We start from the raw sequence: 21,779 nt of genomic DNA, 5'->3' as shown, positions 1-21,779 counted from the left end.
ATTTGAATATGTTTCATCAGCAAATTAACAGATCAGTGAATTTAATATGTATTTCATTTCTCAGTATACAGATAGGAAGTCAATGTCCAATCTATTTGTATTTACTCGTTTACTTATTTCATTTCATTCTTACGTGCGCAATTAGTGTGTCATATGATGGTAACTATCTTTGTCTTATAGACCAGTTGAATGTTATTGTTTACATTCGGGATTTTCCGCGCATGCGCACTGACTGGTTGGCAAAAAAACACTGGTTACAGTAACGTAAAATATGTATACATGTCTTTTGTTTAGTCAATAAAACGATACCAAAATCTGAAATAAACATTAAAACTCTTAAATAATAGTGCAAACATATAACATTTAGTACCAATAAATGTATATTCATAAATATAATTTCCTCTGTATAAAAATAAGAATTAGTTATTAACATTAGAGTAAACGTGGTCGGAAGACTAAAAACTGGCAATCCCACCAAACAAAACAACAAAATTAATATTCTTTCGTATTCTTTGTGATAGTAAGATTTTGATAAAGTATATTTCAAAGATAATAACACATACATTAATTTGATTATAATTATAAGTGATGTAGATATTGTTATTGTTCATAAGCGAACAAAAGTGTAAGAGGTGCATTTAATCAATTATAAAACGAAGCCCTAAAAGCGGAATACATTACAATATTTAAACATTGTAGTAATTTTATTTTCCATTGAATGAATATCCGTTTCGTTTCCATCGAATGACAATAGCATAAAATTTAGCATAATATGAAAAACAAGAACTGCATACTATGCAAATTGAACTGTCTTTGCGTGCACTCTCTTTACTGGTGATAAGGAGTGATAACAATCTAAATTTAATGATAAATAAATCTATTTATTAATATATTTTACATAAGTATTTTATACCCTGTTGGTGTTTGCTTGTTTTCATGATGTCGTTTCGTACACTACAGTAACGTACACTCTAAACACGTAATAGCCGAGTTAACATTTGCCGGTACTCGTTAAATACGTTAATTGTGTAGCAGTGAAATTGCACAATATTTTTAATTTATAGTTTTTAAACACTGTATTATTATGATTAAACTGGCTTATATATATATATACTCACACTAGTTCCTGTTAAAACATTTCGAACAAATATCTAAAAAAAAAATATGTTAAAATATTTTATTAAAGCAACTGTTTCGTATTTTGGCTTTACAATTTTGCTTAGATAATCGCTCAATATGCCAAGAGATGTGATGGAGGAAACATAAATTTATTTAATGACCAGACACTTGTATGCCACACGTGGTTCATGCAGGGACCCAAGAATAGGTCCCTGGATTTATGACACCATGTGTTCTTTGTAATTGTTTGGACAGTATCCGATCATAACGAGATAATCGGTTAATGATGAACAAAGGTGCAATAAAACACCGGGTTTAAAACGCTGAAACAAAAAGTGTCAAAATTGGTGTGAATAATTAAATAAAAACAATAACATTTATCAAGAAAATTTATTTAATGTGTAACAAGGTAAGTTTTTACAGGCATAAATGTTCAAATCAGTTACTACATGTTGCGTACATAAAGTCGATCTATTTGCTGTTTGTTTACATCCTTATTTGTGTTCGTTCATTAAATTTGATTTATTCTGAAAGAATTTCAATATCTGAGAATTTTTAATCTAAAAATGGTCGCGAAGATGTGCCAAGTAGAAATTTTTATGGTAACGAGCTCGTATATTGTGTTCCACTCCCCGAGTTCGTATATAGTAAAACAAATAATAACAACAATATAATCGTTCCAAAAATGCATTTCCTTGCCCTCTTATGTTTTATTCAGACATAGTTAGTAAAATTATATTTGATATAGTGCATGATTATCAATTAAAACGATAATTATTTCAACCTTCTCTATATGCGCTTATATGAATTTCACCTCTTTTTGCCAATCAGTGGGCGGAGTCTAATATTTGCAGGTGCGCGTGACGTCACTCGTCAACTGGTCTATACGAGATCCGTAGTCGCGTTGAGTCGGTTAAACTAGCAGAAAAATATCGTGTGTACATGTTAACATCTCATAACATTGAAGCTGGTCAACTAGGTGTGTCATTTAAAATAAAAACGAAAAACAATTATAAGCCGCACCAATTAACGTCAAATCGCTGCCCTCTAGAATCTCCATGTTGATGACCAATGATCAAATCAAATAAGGGATACAGTGCGTTAACAAACGTGTATTTTCTAGATGGAATCCTTGTCAAAACGGACGTCGATCGCTAATCTTCAGAACATATGTTTTTAAATTTAATAAAAATGATATCATCAAGTTTACTAATGTTCCCAAACTTACTTGGAATTATAAACAATGTAAAGTTACTGCTGTTTGTAATTGGGTGTGGTCTTAAATACCGATGTCGTTGGTAATCTTATCGACCTTTGGCGGGATGGGAAAAATATGTTAGATATTGAAATAAATACAAGCATCTCTTTAAAAAAACAAATACTTGGCTTAAATTTTAATAACAAAAATACCACATCTTAGGCAAATTGCAAGGATATGTTATAACACACATTATTATTCTATTTGGTTCGGTCAGGGCCAGGCGATCAAAGTGAAAACCTGCTAGTGTACACGAGCAATGACTCAATGACAACCAACAATGATAGGCTGGTCATTAATATAACTTCTGCAAATATAGATTTAAGTAGACTATATGAATTACGAAACGAAAGTTTCCAATATTTGACCATTCAACGATTTTCTCATGCCGTCATGACGTTATGTGAAGTTCGCATCTACCGAAAAGGTAACCTATTTTGCCATTACTGCCGCTGCTTAATCACTTTTTGTATTAAACATATAACTACAAAATAAAATTAAAATCACAGTACACGTTTTATTCTATTACAGTATGTAACAACGGTACATTTGGTGAACGATGTCAACCATGCGGTCATTGCCAAACTGGTACAACATGTAATCAAAATGGGCACTGTACGTCGGGTTGTGAACCTGGATGGGAACCGGATTTGTGTAACAAAGGTAAATGACAATTATGCTTATTGAAAGGTAGCGCACCAGTAATGGGCAACTATCCGAATATAATCTTATCTATTATTTTCTAAATCAGCATTATTTTACTGAACTACATGCACATTTTAGGTAGTCTTTCCATGCTTTAAAAAAAATATACTGATTTTTTCAAAACCACCCCACATTCGGCGTTTGTCCAGTTTATGTGCACCCCTGGGGTATATGAAAGTTCCATAATTCATCCAATTTCCAAATATAGGCATACAGTTGGTGTGTACATATGCAGTAAAGGTGTTTTAAGTTTAAACAAGATGAAAAAAAATTTCTTTTACAGACATTTATTTGTATAACTTGTTATCTATGGAAGAGCGCCATGAAATGTTAGTGGTTTCAGGCAAGAAGAAATTGGGTTGGTTAAAAACAAAGTGTCATAAAATTCAAAATAGTATCATCAAAGTAATATTTTGAACTTAATTTTATAGATACACTATATACAGCTAAAATGCCAAGAAATAGACAGATTTACCGTTTACTTGTTTAAATAAAAATAAAACTGCAATATGCATGGTTCGTATTTTCAGCAGTAAATCAGCCAATTGAGCCATAACGTTGTTTTAATTTTAGAAATCTAAGAATGTGCATAAAAATTGCAACATATTTAACAATAAACATAGCTTATATGCCATATTCAATCAAATTACGTTAGAAAAGAAATAAAACGCGTCGCAAAAAAAGTATACGTCGTCGGCAGGAATCGAACCTGCGCGGGAATATCCCGAAAGATTTCTAGTCTATCGCCTTAACCACTAGGCTACGGCACCTAATATAAGGCTCTTCAACCTTCGAAGAAATCGCGGGAAATCATTAGGGGTGATTCACCCTAAAACGAAATACATTTCCAATATTTGGTAGGTTTTAGTGGAGTAAAATGAAGTAAATCAATATGTAAATCACCCGTTAACTTCAACTGGTACTACTACTATTACTGCTATTACTACAAATGCTTATACAATTACTAAGTCTACTACTATAACTAATACTTCTTCTACGCTACTTTTATTGTATAATGGAATATTACTTTTAGTTCGTTTATTTTATGGTACTACGTCTTTTAAATATTTATTCTTGTTGTTGATACATCAACGCACGTCTGAGTATAATTACCTATTTTTATTCCATATTTCAATAAAATGAAAAGAACTGAACTAAAGACGCAATTTATCGCAAGGAGGGTATCAGTGTCGTCATGTAAAATTGTATTTCCCATATCTTAACAATATGGCATAATATTTCAGAATGTCTAAACGGAACATACGGAACACCTTGTCAAACATGTGGACATTGTCAAGGAGGGACTCCTTGCAATAAAATAACAGGGAATTGTCAATCAGGATGCGAACCAGGATGGAACAGTTCGAAATGTGACAAGGGTAATTTTATCTTTTAATTTGTATGATATCGAAATAGTTGAAAACTCCGGAATCCTTAAGTCAAGCTTAATTGCAAATCAATACAGACAATATAGTTATTTAAATAAATGTGTTACGCTAACTAAACTAATAACAGGTATTTATTTAAAACGCAGGACTGAACATTTTAATTTTTTTTAATAAAACAAGTAGCACCCAATATTAATATCGGGTAATTTTAATTTCGTGCACGAAACAGAACTAAATTAAAAAGAATACAAAACATAGACCGCCGACTACTGTGGTCTTTGCTCCACCTTTAGCTAGAATTTATGGGACACTAACAGCCTCATTTAAAAGTATTTCAAGATCTGAGACATATTGATGTTATGTGTTGTTGTTGTTGTTGTTGTTTTTGGTACTTTGGCAACCCAAATGAATGTATGGTCTGTAAAAAGTAAGATATTGGGTGAGTGGATGTCATTATAAATTCATTGTTCAATCAATCTTAAATTAACCTGGTAAAATAAAGTATGACCATATAATCGTGTTTATCATACCACCGCATTTATATATGCCTGATATAGTGTTGCTTGATATATTTTTATATCATGGTCAACAGGATATATCGGTCATGTGTGGAGGATTGTCATATTAATCGGAATCAAATATAAAGAATTCATTTTTAGTAAAATCGAATCAGTATTAAAAAAACAAACAATTTGATACCAAGATGTAATATATATTTTAAACACAAACTGCAAAAAAAAATTTTGTACCAATATTAAGCGCGCGTGCTCATGACGTCATTATTAACACGTTAAACGACAAAAGTCAAATTCTTTCCCGCTAAAACTGCAGATTTTTAGCGATCTTTTGAATAATTTCTTTAAAATCGGGGACGTAGAGGTATGATAAACAGAATATACCCAGGTAACTGCCTGATCTTTTTGTAATATATCGGCAAGCCTCGCCTTTTAATATTCTAATCCTTGCCCGATATATTACAAAAAGGTAAGGCATTAGCCTGGTATTTTCTATATATCATTAAATACAAGCTATATTGCATCACGTTTTATTTAGTAACTGTCTTTATTTTCTTGCGGAAAATAAAGTAAACACAGACTTTTAGGCCACAGGCTACCAGTGTCTTTGTTACAACAGCCATGGTTTATGTTTAGAAAATGTTGAGTTTTATTTGTCTGAAAGTAGTATGTTTACTTAATATTTGGATGCTAAGCTGCACAGTAAGTGTTGGTTATTTTGTCGGTTACGTAATGTTTTAGAAGAGAACTATCTAAATGCATCCGCTATATAAAAAGAGAGTCCAAAATTGTGGTATGCGTGTGGTATTTTCCATTCAATCTTAACTTAAACATGCCATCTGTTATCAAAGAATCGCGTATATCTGTAATAAGAAGCCATGCCAATAATGGAACCATGTTTAGTTTACTTATGCTCAAATTCCTACAGCCAGAGTATACAAAGCGATGTCGTTACCGACTATTAGTGTTGAAAATTAACAAATGGTTAAATATACCGGCTGCTGAACTAATTAAATAAAATTGGAATAAACATACCGTTATAAATGAACTGGACAGGCCTGAAAAACACATTAGAATGGTGCGATACACTCATAGCAGAACATGCGGAATTCACAGAAAAAAATGAGTGTATAGTTGTTATAACAGTATGATGGTTTTGTCAAGCTAATTACGTTTATGCAGTAAATAATGATTGTTGCATTTATTGTTTTATTTCTTGTGAAAGATTTGGTTTTGTATAGATATATTATTATAGTTTGAAACATATTTCATAATTATTTCTTTTTTTATAAACTGAAGTTAACTTAAAAAGCAATATTTGTAGTTAAGTTAATTACGTAGAATTTGTTAGCATGAATAAATACACAATAATTAAGCACGTAGTTATGGATGTTCCTGGTCGTATTGTTGAAACACAAAAGATACACATACAAGACAAAGAAGAAAAAAAGATATAAATATCACCATCACATAATGCTTCAGACCAAAATCCAAGATTTTAACGCTTTATATGGTATCTTAACATAGATTTAACGAGATACAAAATGGTCGTTTTTTTGTGTGGAACAATATATTTCATTTTTATTTCCCGCAACGTTATCTATCCATACGACACACGAACACTAACTTCGTAGATGAATATGTGTTTAATATATTGTCCAGAAAAAAAGAGCATTTTGTATCTTGTTAGATTTATGTTACCAGACCACAGCTAGCGTTGAAATTTTGCCTATTGCTATAAGAAGCATTGATTTTTATTTTTCGAAATATTGTACATATTATTTGTTGATTTTTGAGGGTGCGCGACTTCAATGTGTGTATGTTTATAAGGGTTTCGACTGAACATCCTCTTTTTATATTCGTTACAAATTGCAGAATGCGCAGATGGGACATATGGAGTGTCTTGTCGGGGAAAATGTGGCCATTGTAAAGCCAACTTGACCTGTAACAAAACCACGGGCGTTTGTCCAACAGGTTGTGAACCGGGCTGGCAGTTAAATACGTGCGACACAGGTAATGTCCAAATGTCCATTTTAATGATGATTATTATGTGTTATTATACCTATATGCTGTTACGAAAATTTGAGGATGAAATGATATCAGTTAACTTTTAACTAACGCTAACTAAACTAATAACAGGTATTTATTTAAAACGCAGGACTGAACATTTTCTTTTTTTTAAATAAAACAAGTAGCACCCAATGTTATTATCGGGTAATTTCAAGTTCGTGCACGAAACAGAACTAAATTAAAAGAATACAAAACATAGACCGCCGACTACTGGGGTCTTTGCTCCCCCTTTAGCTGGAATTTATGGGACTATAAAAGCCTCATTTAAAAGTATTTGAAGATCTGCGGCATATTAATTGGTGTGTGTTGTTGTTGTTATTTTTGGTACTTTGGCAACCCAAATGAATTTATGGTCTGTAAACAGTAAGTAATTGGGTGGGTAAATGTCATTGAGCTTGTATTGTTCAAGCAATATTAAAATAACCTGGTTAAATAAAGTATGACCATATAATCGTGTTTATCATACCACCGCATTTATATAAGCCTGATATAACGTTGCTTGATATATTTTTTATATCATGGTTAACATGATATATCGGTCATGTGTGGAGGGTGGTATTATTAATCGGAATCAAATATAAAGAAATCATATTTAGTAAAATCGAATCAGATGCAACAAAACAAACAATTTGATACCAAAATGTAGTATATATTTTAAACACAAACTGCAAAAAACTTTTTTTTTTCAAATATAAGCGCGCGTGATCATGACGTCATTATTAACACGTTAAACGACAAATGTCATATTGTTTCCCGCTAAAACTGCAGATTTTTTGCGAATTATTTCTTTTAAATCGGGGACGTAGAGGTATGATAAACAGAAGAGAAAACAGGTAACTGCCTGATCTTTTTGTAATATATCAGGCTGGGCGCGAATAAAATAACGGCTCGGCAAGCCTCGCCTTTAGATTATTCTAATCCTTGCCCGATATATTACAAAAAGATCAGGCAGTAACCTGGTATTTTCTATATATCATTAAATACAAGCTATATTGCATCACATGTAATTTAGTAACTGTCCTTATTTTCTTGCGGAAAATAAAGTAAACACAGACTTTTAGGCCACAGGCTACTAGTGTCTTTGTTACAACAGCCAAGGTTTATGTTTAGAAAATGTTGAGTTTTATTTGTCTGAAAGTAGTGTGTTTACCAAATATTTGGATGCTAAGCTGCACAGTTAGTGTGGTTTATTTTGTCGGTTACGTAATATTTCAGAAGAGAAACTATCTAAATGCATCCGCTATATACAGAGAGAGTCAAAAATTGTGGTATGGGTGTGGTATTTTTCATTCAATGTTACCTTAAACATGCCATGTGTTATCAAAGAATCACGTATATCGGCAATAAGAAGCCATGCCAATAATGGAACCATGTTTAGTTTAGTTATGCCCATATTCCTACAGCCATAATATACAAAGCGATGTCGTTACCGACTATTAGTGTTGAAAATTAACAAATGGTTAAAGATACTGGCTGCTGAACTAAATAAATTAAATTGGAATAAACATACCGTTATAAATGAACTGGAGAGGCCTGAAAAACACATTAGAATGGTGTGATAATATACTAACACTCATAGCAGAACATGCGGAATTCACAGAAAAAAATGAGTGTTTAGTTGTTATAACAGTATGATGGTTTTGTCATGCTAATTACGCTTATGCAGTAAGTAATGATTGCTGCATTTATTGTATTATTTCTTGTTAAATATTTGGTTTTGTGTAGATATATTATTATAGTTTGAAACATTTTTCATAATTATTTCTTCTTTTTTTTTAAACTGAAGTTAACTTAAAAAGCAATATTTGTATTTAAGTTAAATACGTAGAATTCGCTGGTATGAATAAAAACACATTTATTAAGCACGTAGTTATGGATGTTCCTGGTCGTATTGTTGAAACACAAAAGATACACATACAAGACAAGGAAGAAAAAAAGATATAAATATCACCATCACATAATGCTTCAGACCAAATATCAAGGATCTGATGCAGCTTCATAATTAGGCATGCCATGATTTGTAATGCCTTCGCTATGAAAGTTTAAGAGAAACATGCTACCACCTGGGCGTAGCAAATAAGGAGCATAGGGACGTTTACATGATAGAGGGCCGTCATAAAACATAATTTGACAAATATTAAAATCATATTACCCGTGCAATGCGCTACCAGAGCAAGAGGTTACATATCAAATACCAAAATCGTGGGCCTTGCAGATTTTTTTTTTATTATTTTGTATTTCGTCTACTGAATGTAATAACTAGGATAACTGACATTTTGTGAACTTTTCAGGAAAGCATATTTTCCGAAATTTTCCAAAATACAGTAAGAGCACTTACGTTATTTTTTGCGCTCAAAATATTTCAGTGTTGAAATTATGTTAACTGCTCCTTTCTTAATTGTTTATTGTTTTAAAAAAGACATATCAAATTGAAGTTTTGTTTGTTTTTCAAGTGTTATTATAATAATAATCAGAAAATTTGAATACGACAAAATGTTTATTATTTTAATAAAATTTTTTTGCTTCTCCAGAAAAATTAACAAAATGTCAGTTACGCTACTTTTTACATTCAGAAAATGACATGTGTTTGTTATGTCAATTTCGAAAATTTGATATAAACATTATTTTTACCATAAAGGTTGACTTTAACAGATTTAACGAGATACAAAATGATCGTTTTTATTTTTGTGTGGAACAATATATTTCATTTTGAATTCCCGCAACGTTATCTATCCATACGACACACGAACACTAACTTGGTAGATGACTATGTGTTGAATATATTGTCCCGAAAAAAAAGAGCATTTTGTATCTTGTTAGATTTATGTTACCAGACCACAGCTAGCGTTGAAATTTTGGATATTGCTAGAAGGAACATTGATTTTTGATTTTTCAAAATATTGTACATATTATGTGTTGATTTTTGCGGGTCTATGTGCTTTTAACATTGTCAATAGTAGATACCTATGAGATCAATTACGTTTAGCTGCGCGACTTCAATGTGTGTTTGTTTATGAGGGTTTTTTATCAACACATTAATTAAGATCATTCCATGTATAAACCATAATGTTGACATCGACAACACAATTTTATTAATACAGAAAAATATTACATATTGTGGCATTTTCAAAAACAATATTGTACCGTGTTACTCACAGTGACATCTGTTTTTAGCTGTGGATATGTTCCTGATCGTGTGTGTCTGATCGCTTGATATATGCAAGCCAAAATGCAGTCAAACCTGAGAACAGCGGTCAGTCAAGAGATATGACTTAAGTGGCCGTTGTCCACAGGTGACCGTTGTTTTCGGATCACAATTTTAGATGGTTGGTCAGTAGGTAGTATTGCTACGTCGTTACCCCACCCAGTCGTTTGCATACAGTGTGAAACAATGGCTCGTTGACGATAACTAAGAATAATAACAGAATTGACTTACATTGAATAATGCAGAATATTATCTTAACAATTGATTTAATTTCATATAGTTACACTTAATCAACGACTTTATCAACGCTAGTATAATTGTTTACTCATGCATCTCATTCATTCGTAAATAACGCTTGTCACGTGCCATTGACGTCATTGACGTGTAATATAGTGGCCGTTGGCCGTTATGGACAGGTAACCGTTATTCCTAAGTGTAATATAGAGTGATTTTCGTCGCAGGGAATCCATACTGACCGTTGTCGGCAGATGACCGTTATTCTCAGGTGGCCGTTAGGTCAGTTTCGACTGAACATCCTCTTTTAATATTCGTTACAAATTGCAGAATGCGCAGATGGGACATATGGAGTGTCTTGTCAGGCAAAATGTGGCCATTGTAAAGCCAACTTGAACTGCAACAAAACCACGGGCGTTTGTCCAACAGGTTGTGAACCGGGCTGGCAGTTAAATACGTGCGACACAGGTAATGTCCAAATGTCCATTTTAATGATGATTATTATTTGTTATTATACTTATACGCTGTTACGAAAATTTGATGATAAAATGATATCAGTTAACTTCTAATTGACATCAACTATTAAATTCGAATTCAGAAGTCTGTGATGTATACTCACGATACCTAAATGTAAACGTGGTGTTAACATGATACTGCAGGTTATAACTGACTTCGCAACCCGTGAATTAATTCAAATGTCAAGAACAATCTCCAAAAAGAGCGGTTCCTTTTCGAAACAAAATGTAGCGCGGATTCGGCTGTGTAAACAGAAAGGCATTTTTTAGCGTAAGGACGAATTGGTATCTCAAACATTTGCGTAAAAAACACATTAGGTATACTTAATTAAAATTATTATAGATCTTATATCGGCTTGCGGCAGGCGGCGTCCAGTGGGAGATGTTCTGCTTATTAACACACAAAGCTTAAGTCGGACCATCATAAAACTTGATGATAATATTTTTGAGCATATACTCGTTGTTTAATAACTAGCAAGATCGCCTTAATCACGCATGAATCAAGGCAGTTTAATCATATAAAATGGCCAAGAAATTCATCTTCGCTCTCTTAATAAAAAAATAAAGATATGAGCATCATGCAACTTGATTATAAACTTTGCGATAATTTCTTATTTTCCGAGTTCGACAATAAGCCAGATTGCATGAAGTACTTTTGAAATATGGCCATTCAATAATATAAATAATGGCCAGCTATTCTTTTCTGCTCTCTGCTCAAAATCAAATATTTTAAATCGAATGATCAACAACCATGGAGAATCATGAGTGTAGGCGTATACGTATTCAAATATTCAATAATCAACCAGATTACCTGATGCATTTCTGAATTAAGCCAAAAAGACAAATGTAGCTTTGATCTCTCTATTACTGATTTAGTTTGAATTGTATCATAACTAAACTATATCAAAATGTGTGCGGGCAAAATATATCGACCGAGCTCGATAACCACATCAGAAAGTTCAACCTTTTCTAAATTATGGCAATTGAAGTGTTAAAAATTTGCAATTTTAGCCGTGACCGCTCTAAACCTTAAAGGGATCTTTTCACGGTTTGGTAAATTGACAAAAAAGTTGTTTCAGATTAGCAAATGTTCGTTTTAGTTATGATATTTGTGAGAAAACAGTATTACTGAACATTTACCATTATAGTCCATTATAGCCATTATATGTATCTTTTGACGATTTGAAAACCTAAAAATTATAAAGCGTTGCAACGCGAAACGATTGAATAATTTGGAGAGTTCTGTTGTTGTCGTATAAAATTTACGAAACTACGAAGATTGCTTATATAATGTATAAAATACTTAACCTGTGCATACCCGGCGGAATAGCCGAGAGAGCAAAAGCCTTTTTACTTCAGACTAACTCCAGACTCCGGGGGTCACTGGTTCGAGCCCTGGTACCGGTTACTTTTTTTTCCTTTTTTAAATTTTATTCTTGATTTTTTACTGGATCTTTTAAGATCCAATGTTTACATTTATCAATATAAAGCATTTAATGACGAACTTCAAAATATGCCAAAATCTGTGAATAGGCCCATTTAATACTTTTAATCCTAGCATCATCAAACAAACTTAATGAAAATATTTCGGCCATGTAATCTTTACCCAGTAAAATAACCACAGGGAATCAGTTAAGAAAATAATTGCTATTGAATAACCATTTTTTTCTTTATTTATGACATCCTTACTCTAACTCAGATTAACGTTTGTGCTCTTTTTTAAAATTGTTTATAATTTTAATGCTATATTTATAACGTCGGTATATGTTATTTGATCCATAATAATGAACTCTCCTTTCTAAACAATCGTAGAACTTCACCATATCGGAAAATCTACTATACACACGTTCAATGACGTTTATATACCTGACTGTTTAAAATGTTAGGTGTATTTGTGTTTGCGCATATTTACAACATGAATGGCACAAATACTTATTTTTGAACTGATTTTTTTAAATATATACAATTTGAATTATCCGAACACGTTTCAAAATGCTTAAATGGGACATATGGGTCTGATTGTCAGAACAACAGTGGCCACTGTAGAGCTGGCTCTACATGCGACAAAACCACTGGTATTTGTAAATTAGGTTGCAAACCGGGATGGCTGCTCAATACGTGTCCTAAAGGTGAAGTCCACAATATCATTTACACTATGAAATATGCTTTTTAGCATAACATGTTAAATGTCAAATTGATATTATGAGATTAACCTTATACCAAATGCTGTTATCGATCATGAAACGTATTGTCATGTGACGATTATGTTATGGAACAACGAGAAAACAAATTTGTTACAACCGATACCTAAAGCTTCAAAATTCGTCACAAGAACTATTCAAAATGACTTAAGGAAATTATATGCATCTAACAGTATAAATATAAAGAAGTGAAACTTCAGCTGCTGGAGCAGTATTGAATTCTAATTATAAATGATTAGTTGGTCCTTTATTTAAGGCAAGTGACCAATTGCCCAAACAGTACAAAACAGCACAAAACAGCACAATACAAAACAATATAAACACATATAATAATAAAGCTGGGGTCACCGCCTTGGAACGGTCTATGCAAAGCATTGGGGGTTTTAACAGGTTTTAGAGCGCTCAACCTCACACTTGGCCCAGAAATATTCATGATACATTTAAGTGTAAATAAAATTTAACCTCATAGCATTGTAACTAAAAAAAACAATGATAAAAGCGAATTAAAACGCATTCAATTTAATTACCATTTAATTACTCAATGGTAGAAAAGATAACGGAGCAACAGAGTTACAACTTTTTGAGGAAATGAAACCACGAACACGTGTCAACTACATTCCTTCTTTATAGAAAAAGATTTAAGAATATAGCGTTATGAAGTTAATATTTCAGATCATCATCGCGCAAAAACAGGGAGAAGCAGCAATAATGGGTGTAAAAGATCCATATTACATAGCTTAGTTGTTTATGTGACTGCTAAAAAAAATCAAACAAGAAACGCCTGTCAGAGAGAAAATATCATTTAAATTGGACGCTTTAAAACCAATGCCCTATGAATGTAGATTAAAACATTTAAAGTATGTGGTGTGATGCAATATAATAGCGATGACGTCACAAAAATCAATGTAGCCAGGAACAGACAAAGAGTATCGTATGACGTAATTGACAAGCGAAGACACGATGACGTGAACAAAATCCAGGGGCAGTACTGTCACATAAGAATAAAAATATTAATGGGGAAGTACTGTAAAATTGAATTACCAATAAAACCAGCTTAGGTGATTAAATATTTAAGAATCAAACGGTTAAAATGGCAATTCCATTAATGAGACCAAATTTTAAGAAAAGAAAGATATAGGGAATCGAAAATCAACAAGCACGTGTTTTTAAGTACGTTAACATCCTATCCTTTTGATAAAAATGAGTTTATTAACTTGAAAAGTTTAATATTAATATTTTCTTTAATTTGCGAACACGCTTCAAAACATCTACATAAAATGATGGGTGGAAAATTCCATTGATTAAATGCCATTTTAAAGAAACATTATATTGAGAAATTAAATCACCATACTTATAGCGAAATTTAGCGAATTTACTTCTAAGGTTATGATACAAAAAGACTTGTTTTAGCAATTTCTTTGTTAATATACGATTACGATCATTAAAATCTTTAATACAGAAACATGCTCTGGCATAACATACCAACGGCGAGATGTAAATACCATAGGATGGACCTTTATCGATGTTGCCATCTAGGAACGGACATTTCACAATTTCAAATTTAAAGTCGTCCCGTTTGTCGTATAAACTAGTTTAAATCATATTATTATTAATAGTTAGATGTAAGTCTAAATACGCAGCGTCTGTATTGGATTGACACGATTTATTTAAAACTAGTTCGTTGGGGTAGATTTTGTGAATATATTGTTCAAAGAATGGGTTATCTAAAATAAGTATGTCATCAATGTACCTACTAGTAAGGTTAAAACATTGAATTAATTCTAGTAGTTTAGTTAGTTTTAAATACTTCTAACATAAAATCGCTTTCAAGAAATATAAAAAACGATCAGCTATAAGTGGTGCACAATTAGTAATCGGAACGCCGATAATTTGGTTAAATAGTTTACTATTAAATTCAAAGAACAAGTTATCCAGAAGAAAAGTAAGTGCTGCACAAAAGTCAAGACAAGTCCAAATGATGTAATTATCTAATATCTGATTAGTAAAAAAAGCTGTTTTAGTGTTTAAAGCTAGATATGAACACTTCTCTCTAGCAAACGTTTTTTTCAATCAAAGACACAAGTTTGGATTTTATTTAAGCGTGAGGAAGCGTTGTATATAATGTAGAAAAATCATAAGTGCTTACTTGTGACACTTTATATGTTTTCTTTTCAATTCTATCAATTACTTCTAAGGAGTTTTTTATTGACCAAAATAGGTTAATATAACTATTTTCATAATCTTTATTACAATATTTAGCTATATGATATCTTATAGCACTCAATGCAGATGTAAGATACACTGATAATTGATTGGTAGTACAAGACACTGAATTAGCGATAAAACGAATTTTATATGGCGTTTTATGTAATTTAGGTATCCAGTAAAGTGATGGCAATTTCTTGTCAGTAATATTGACAATTACATTTAACTTTTTGCATTCGGCAATATGGTCGGCAATAGAACTTAAAATAACATATTTTTCAACACGAACCTTTAAGTAATTAGAAAATAGGTAGATACATATAATTCATGGGGTATTTTTATTTAATTACGTTCTGATTAAATCAATTTTTTTCTGTGGATGTTGGTTTAACAAAAAAAGTTGAGTAAAGAATGAATCCTAATTACATAAGGCTGGGCATATTTGACCTAATTCGTTTACCAGAATTCAAGTTGCGGCACATGAATGATCTAAGCTGAGGGAATCGTTTTTTTAAGTTTTTCCATGTACAAAATGGAGCGAGCGCGTTGATACAATAAAAATTATTTACCAAAATATGTGAACGGCTACTACATATGCTAAAGACCAAGTACCAAGGTTTTCATGAAGATGTATTTTATGTTAGAATATAATGTTTGATTATTCTCGACAGAATTTTTAGGGAAAAAGATTCTAACAGTGCGGGGCCGATTTAGACCCCCATGTGCATGGACAATATAGAGGGCTATCAAATGACATTAAATGACAAATATTTACTAATATCTGGGTTTTGCGTTTCAAATTGTTTTATATGAACTTATTTGATGACCAATACACGATGTTACATGGCCAATACCAAACTCATTGGTCATCATGTTTAACAGGAAGATGTTTCAAGTTTTCACTATTGCGGGACATGATTTGAATTAACTTTGTATACGACAACTAAACCCAATTGCAAATATAACCTCTTTATTGCTTTTCGTGTATGAGATTTTTTTTAAACATATGTCTATATAAATCATGAGCTGCTGTTGCATGACTTTTTTACCTCTTGTGATTTGAAAAAATATGTAAATGAATAACATAAGATGTTGAAAACTGCAAATTTTAATCCGAAAATCCGAAAGCAGTCGTAATTCGTTGGAAACATGCGTTAAATCATAGCGGCAGTTATTGATGTATTAACGATCACGTCAGCTTATTTTTCGGTAATAGTTTTAGCGACATCCGCAAAGTGTTGGGAAAATAAGTTCAAATCTTGAACGAAGGAACCACCATACCCGTACCTTTTCATTCTAAGCTTATAAAAAACAGATACACATGTGATCTGTTAGAGGTTCACAAGGAAAATTGCTGAGTTTTTCAATACGTTTTACCGTCTACGGTTTGGTTGATTCTAGACACGTTTCCCACAGCAGTGTCCAATTGAGTTTAGTTTAAACCTATTTATTTTAGCTCGATTGCATCGAAAGCCTCGGTCGTATTGAAACGCTCCTTAGTCCTTTTCCTGGGCCTAGAACCAGTACTTGGTATCTAAAGAACGCTCCCACAGTGGGGATCGAACACATAACCTTCCGGTCACTAAGCAGACACCTTATTCATTACACCACGGCCACCTCAACTCCAGTTGAGTCTCCAATTGTCAGTCAAAGCAGTCATTTCGTAACAAACATCAATGTATATGTTGCATTGTAACGGAACTGTATAACATTACGCCTATCTGTAACTGAAAACCGGTCTTCCAATAAATCATGTAGATTTGTAAAAGTGTGATTTATCCTACATATGACAATAAATGTAATGTAACATATTGTTAAAATAAAACATCGTAAAAGTCACCATTCACATTTGCAAAAACAGCCAACCGAATTTTAGATATCACCTACCGATAAGGTCATTCACCATATTAATATACGCCTATCGGTTTAACAGGGAGTTGAGTTCACAACTCGTTGGTGCTTTCATATAATTCAATGAAAACAAATCAAGCGGGAAATAATTCTGCCAAATTGATCAGTAACATATTAAGGTCATTACGGCGTGAATGCTTGAGCGAAATAAATAAAGCCACGTAAACTAGAACGTTACAGATGGAGAAGCGAATATGTGTATAATCATAAGCATGATACTCATCATTCAGTATTATAAAATTAATCAGCGTCGTTTAAAGTTCCAGAAACTACCAAAATCAGCGAATACTTGGTAAAATAAAGTTATCCCATAAAAAACAGTGTTCCTCAAAGCATAAGTCAAAATGTAAACGCTAGATTTGGTCTTGTAACATGTATTTAACAAGATACAAAATGCTCGTTTTCTTTTTTATGTGGGACAATATATTCCATTTCATTTTTTGCGACGGAATCCGAAAATTTATGAGCGAACGCGAGATTGGCTTCGAGCAGCGCCGGAAGCATGACGTAGTTGGCATGAATAATCATTATGTTATTAATTATCGGAGCTCAAGCGCGGACCTCCTGCTCTTAGTGATTCAGCAAGAAAAAAAAACGAGAGCGCACAAAAATAAAGAAATATATAGGGCAAGTATTGCCTGGAAGCGCGTCAAGAAAAGATTGGGTTTTCCTATGATTTTTGAAGTTGTCCATTAGGTAATATCGCGCGGACCTAATAGAAAGCTCTTGAAAGTGCGCTCCACATAATTCAAATTAACGCAAGCCGAATTAATCCGATCATGACTTGAGATTATCAGTATCACGAAACAAGAGGGCATTGATAAACGATTTTAAGATGCTAAAATGTTGCATAATGTGATACGTTTTCACACCAATCTTTCTTTGTTTAGGGTTTTCCTATTGTAATTAACCTTCGTATGACACTTTTGTTGTTTGTAGTTTTTATATAGCATAATACTATTAGGCAGTACTTTTTTATCTCTAATTTTAAAATTACTGCATAAATACACACGGAATGTAATATCAAACTTACTAATGTTTTTGGTGAAAAACGTTCTTAACATATATTTTTAGTTTTCACTATAAATTGAGAATTGTTTATTTTGTTGTTGTGTATGCCATATTTAATTCATATACCTAACAAAACTTTAGGATAATTGTATTTGTTAAGAAATATTCATGTTTGTTTTTTTACTTTTCTCTTATACTGTAAGTGTTTTAAATATATTATATATACTGGAAATAATGCGCGTATACGGATCAAAATAGCGTGAAAATCCTGCGCTCTAATTGCTTCGCTCATTTCACTCACAGACAATGTTTTGTGTAAGTTTAAACTTAAAGTTTGCCACCGAAGGGACTTCTGAACAAAATTACGACTGTAGAGTGATTAACAGCTGAACAGCATACGCATTTGAGAGTTACCTTACAGAATTCTTTGACAATATGTACTCATTAAGTACGTAATTATAAAGTTCGTGTGTATGACTAAATAATACAATTTTACTAGGACTGTGAACGTAAATAATCCAATCATGCTCACAACATGCATGCAATAAATGATGAATGTCTTTAGCTAGTTAATCTGACTCGTGCTTAATGTGTGCTTATTTTTTACATAAGCAAGATTTAAATCAACATTAACTTATGAATGTTGGTGTTTTGCTAAAGAAATCTGTCCCGGTATACAAATGAAATAAAATATCCTTGTCACCAATGGACGTTTTTTTATTGGGGAAAACGACTCTTTCAACAATTCGATAACAGCACAAATATGCGTTAATGGATAAAATTAGGCAATCAAAAGAGAACAATATTCAAAACAACATAATATATCTCTATATTCATTGATTCGTATGATCACCATTTGATATAATATCATAAAACACAAAATGGATATCAATTACTTAAACGTTTTTTTGTAAGTTATTCTAAATTTCACAAATTGAAAACAATATTTTCGTATTCGTTACCTTGTAAGATGTCATTCAAACGTACTCAACAGCTTGATGGGTAATCACAAGGTAAGAAAATAATTTAAAGAGGAAAACCTACATTCCTGGTTAGTTCATCTAGACAGCTCCACTGCATGTAGAAGAGTTAAATAAAAAATCACACTAAATATATATCCATGATAAAGTAAGAAACAAATAATAACATAATAACGATATTAAAAAGGCACTTAATAAGAATCCGTTCTTGGTTGCTCAATATCATGTATTTGCGTAGGTGTAATTATTTCTCTCGTGACTGTTAGACAATTATATCGCGTTTACATGTAGAACCCATAATAGACTAGACGACTTTGATGGATTCCGTCGTTTCCCTAGTCACAAAAATAGACAGAAATGTGCACTTCCAGCACCATTAAACCACTACCACATATTGTTCAGTAGTATCAGGGCATCGTGAATGAATTCTTGATTTGCATCCATTTAGTAAATGGTTTTAAACAATACCACGTGAACGTTAAAATTGATACATTAAGCTTTTTCTTTAAAGCGAGATTATTCGATTTTGTCAAATATTAATTAATTTATATAACACGTGTAAAAAATATATAATATATATATATATATATATATATATATATATATATATATATATATATCTCAATATAAAATAAAATAAAACTTGAGAAGAACATGTGTCGAAAAATGCGAAATAAGCCAGATATTTAATTCTGAAATCGAAAACGACTGTACAGTCGAATTTGCCAGCATGTACAACATGCATGTACGATGTGAATCTAAACTTAGTTTACCAGTTTACCGATTCATTTTGAATTCCTGCAACGATTTACATCATACGACACACGAACACTAACTCTGGTCCTTATAAAAAGACGAATGCTTCGGTTATTGTAGGAAAATATGTTCGTCACAACCGGCTCGGGCGCTAATTTGTCTTTGCTGCATTTTATGAAATTCGTATTTAATGTATAATTTTTCTTGCCTATTGTGTGATATTGTAATATAGATATCAATATATTACAATTTAACACATATAAAAAATCGTATAATCTCGCTTTTATAAGGTGTTTGTTCATCGAAGCGATTAGGTAATGAATAGTGCGATTTCGCTGAGCAGTCCATAATATTGTGTTTTAATTAATAAAATAAAGACTTTCAGTAATTATATGTATTTCAATTTATAACATGATATAGTGTGTATACTTAATATGTTTTTTGCAAAATTAGACAAAATACCAATAAAACGTTATTAGATGTGTTCAGTGTATACTGACTCCTTAATTACATCAGTTGTTAACTTTTATAACGCAACTATGGTAAGCCAGTGTTCTCTAGTTATCGAAACAGTGAGTATTGTATTGAACTGAAGCTGATCTTTAACAACAGTATTCCCCTTCATATTAGTAGAACTAGTTATATTTTACCCACTATCAATAAATTATATATGTAATAATGTTTATGCGTATGGAAAACATATATAACCAAAACTATCATATGTGTATTTACGGACTCATAGTAAAACAAACTTCAGACACATAATAATGTCGTATTATCTTCCATAGCTGAGCGCTCCTTGAGATTACAACGGGATAGCTTAAAAACAATATAGAAATATAACGTAATTAAACAAAATGAATAGTTACAAGCTGTGTGAACTGGTAGTTTAAATGTGTTTACCGGCAACGTCCTAACACAGGTACAAAGATCAAGATCGTGACATCTTATTTGAAAGAAACATCCATATTCTCTAATAAATAACCTTTGTCTTGCTATCTGAATTAGATACGAATTAATTATATAATTTCAAACATCTATGGAAGTTAGCTTCTTGTTAAGAGCAACATGTGCAATATGTTTTAAGTCTACTGTTGTTCAGTGCTGTTTAAAGCCTGGAAAGATTTCCGAGGAAGCATAACATTTGACTTTCTATAGAAACACACCATTGTCGTTCCCACTGTACTCTAGGTTCGATTTCTTGACAAAAGCGTTTCTATACTACGTGATGACATCGGTTGATCCGCACAAAGTTATAAAAAAAATCGGTTAAATCGATAATCAGCGACGTTAAAGCATCCACAACGCGAGCCGCTTGCGATCATACCGCTGCTAGAGTCGCAATTAGAATGCTGTAAGACCGCAAGACCGGGACATGTTTCGCAATTTTAACATTTTACACGTTTAATCATCCGAAGATTATTGTTTCACAAAATCGGACATGCCATGCTATCTTCCCAGTTTTTATTATTCAAGCCTTTAATGATAGATTTGATGAATTAAACAGAAATAAAAAAAGATGTTCACTTTACCATTCAAATTGCATGTACAGCGAGAGGTTTTCGCAGTTACAACAAATAACTGATAAAATTGTGTTTCTTCGTGTAAGCCTTGTTTATTGTTAAAGTTCAATTTCCTAATATTCACTTATCGACCAAACACATTCTTCCACAATATATTTGTAACATTGTATTGGTTCATTACCC

General features: G+C 32.3%; 1 protein-coding gene across 16 annotated transcripts in view; it reads left to right on the top strand.

Annotated features, from left to right (window-relative positions):
* LOC127871517 (multiple epidermal growth factor-like domains protein 11) overlaps positions 1-21,779 on the top strand; it is a 177,800-nt gene that overhangs the window by 117,909 nt on the left and 38,112 nt on the right. For 6 of the 16 annotated variants that reach the window (XM_052414517.1, XM_052414523.1, XM_052414524.1 and 3 more), the window contains exons 5-9: positions 2,586-2,804; positions 2,909-3,040; positions 4,327-4,461; positions 6,861-6,998; positions 10,825-10,962. The exons of 7 other annotated variants lie outside the window; for them this stretch is intronic. In XM_052414517.1, coding sequence (XP_052270477.1) covers positions 2,586-2,804; positions 2,909-3,040; positions 4,327-4,461; positions 6,861-6,998; positions 10,825-10,962 — 762 coding nt within the window. The remainder of the gene's footprint in view (positions 1-2,585; positions 2,805-2,908; positions 3,041-4,326; positions 4,462-6,860; positions 6,999-10,824; positions 10,963-21,779) is intronic. 3 more of the 16 variants (XM_052414518.1, XM_052414519.1, XM_052414525.1) reach the window with 3 other exon arrangements.

This window comes from Dreissena polymorpha, chromosome 3 (genome assembly GCF_020536995.1).
Source record: "Dreissena polymorpha isolate Duluth1 chromosome 3, UMN_Dpol_1.0, whole genome shotgun sequence".
Classification (NCBI taxonomy): Eukaryota; Metazoa; Mollusca; class Bivalvia; order Myida; family Dreissenidae; genus Dreissena; species Dreissena polymorpha.
The sequence above is the reverse complement of the archived record's forward strand: the minus strand, read 5'-3'. Positions and strand labels throughout refer to the sequence as shown.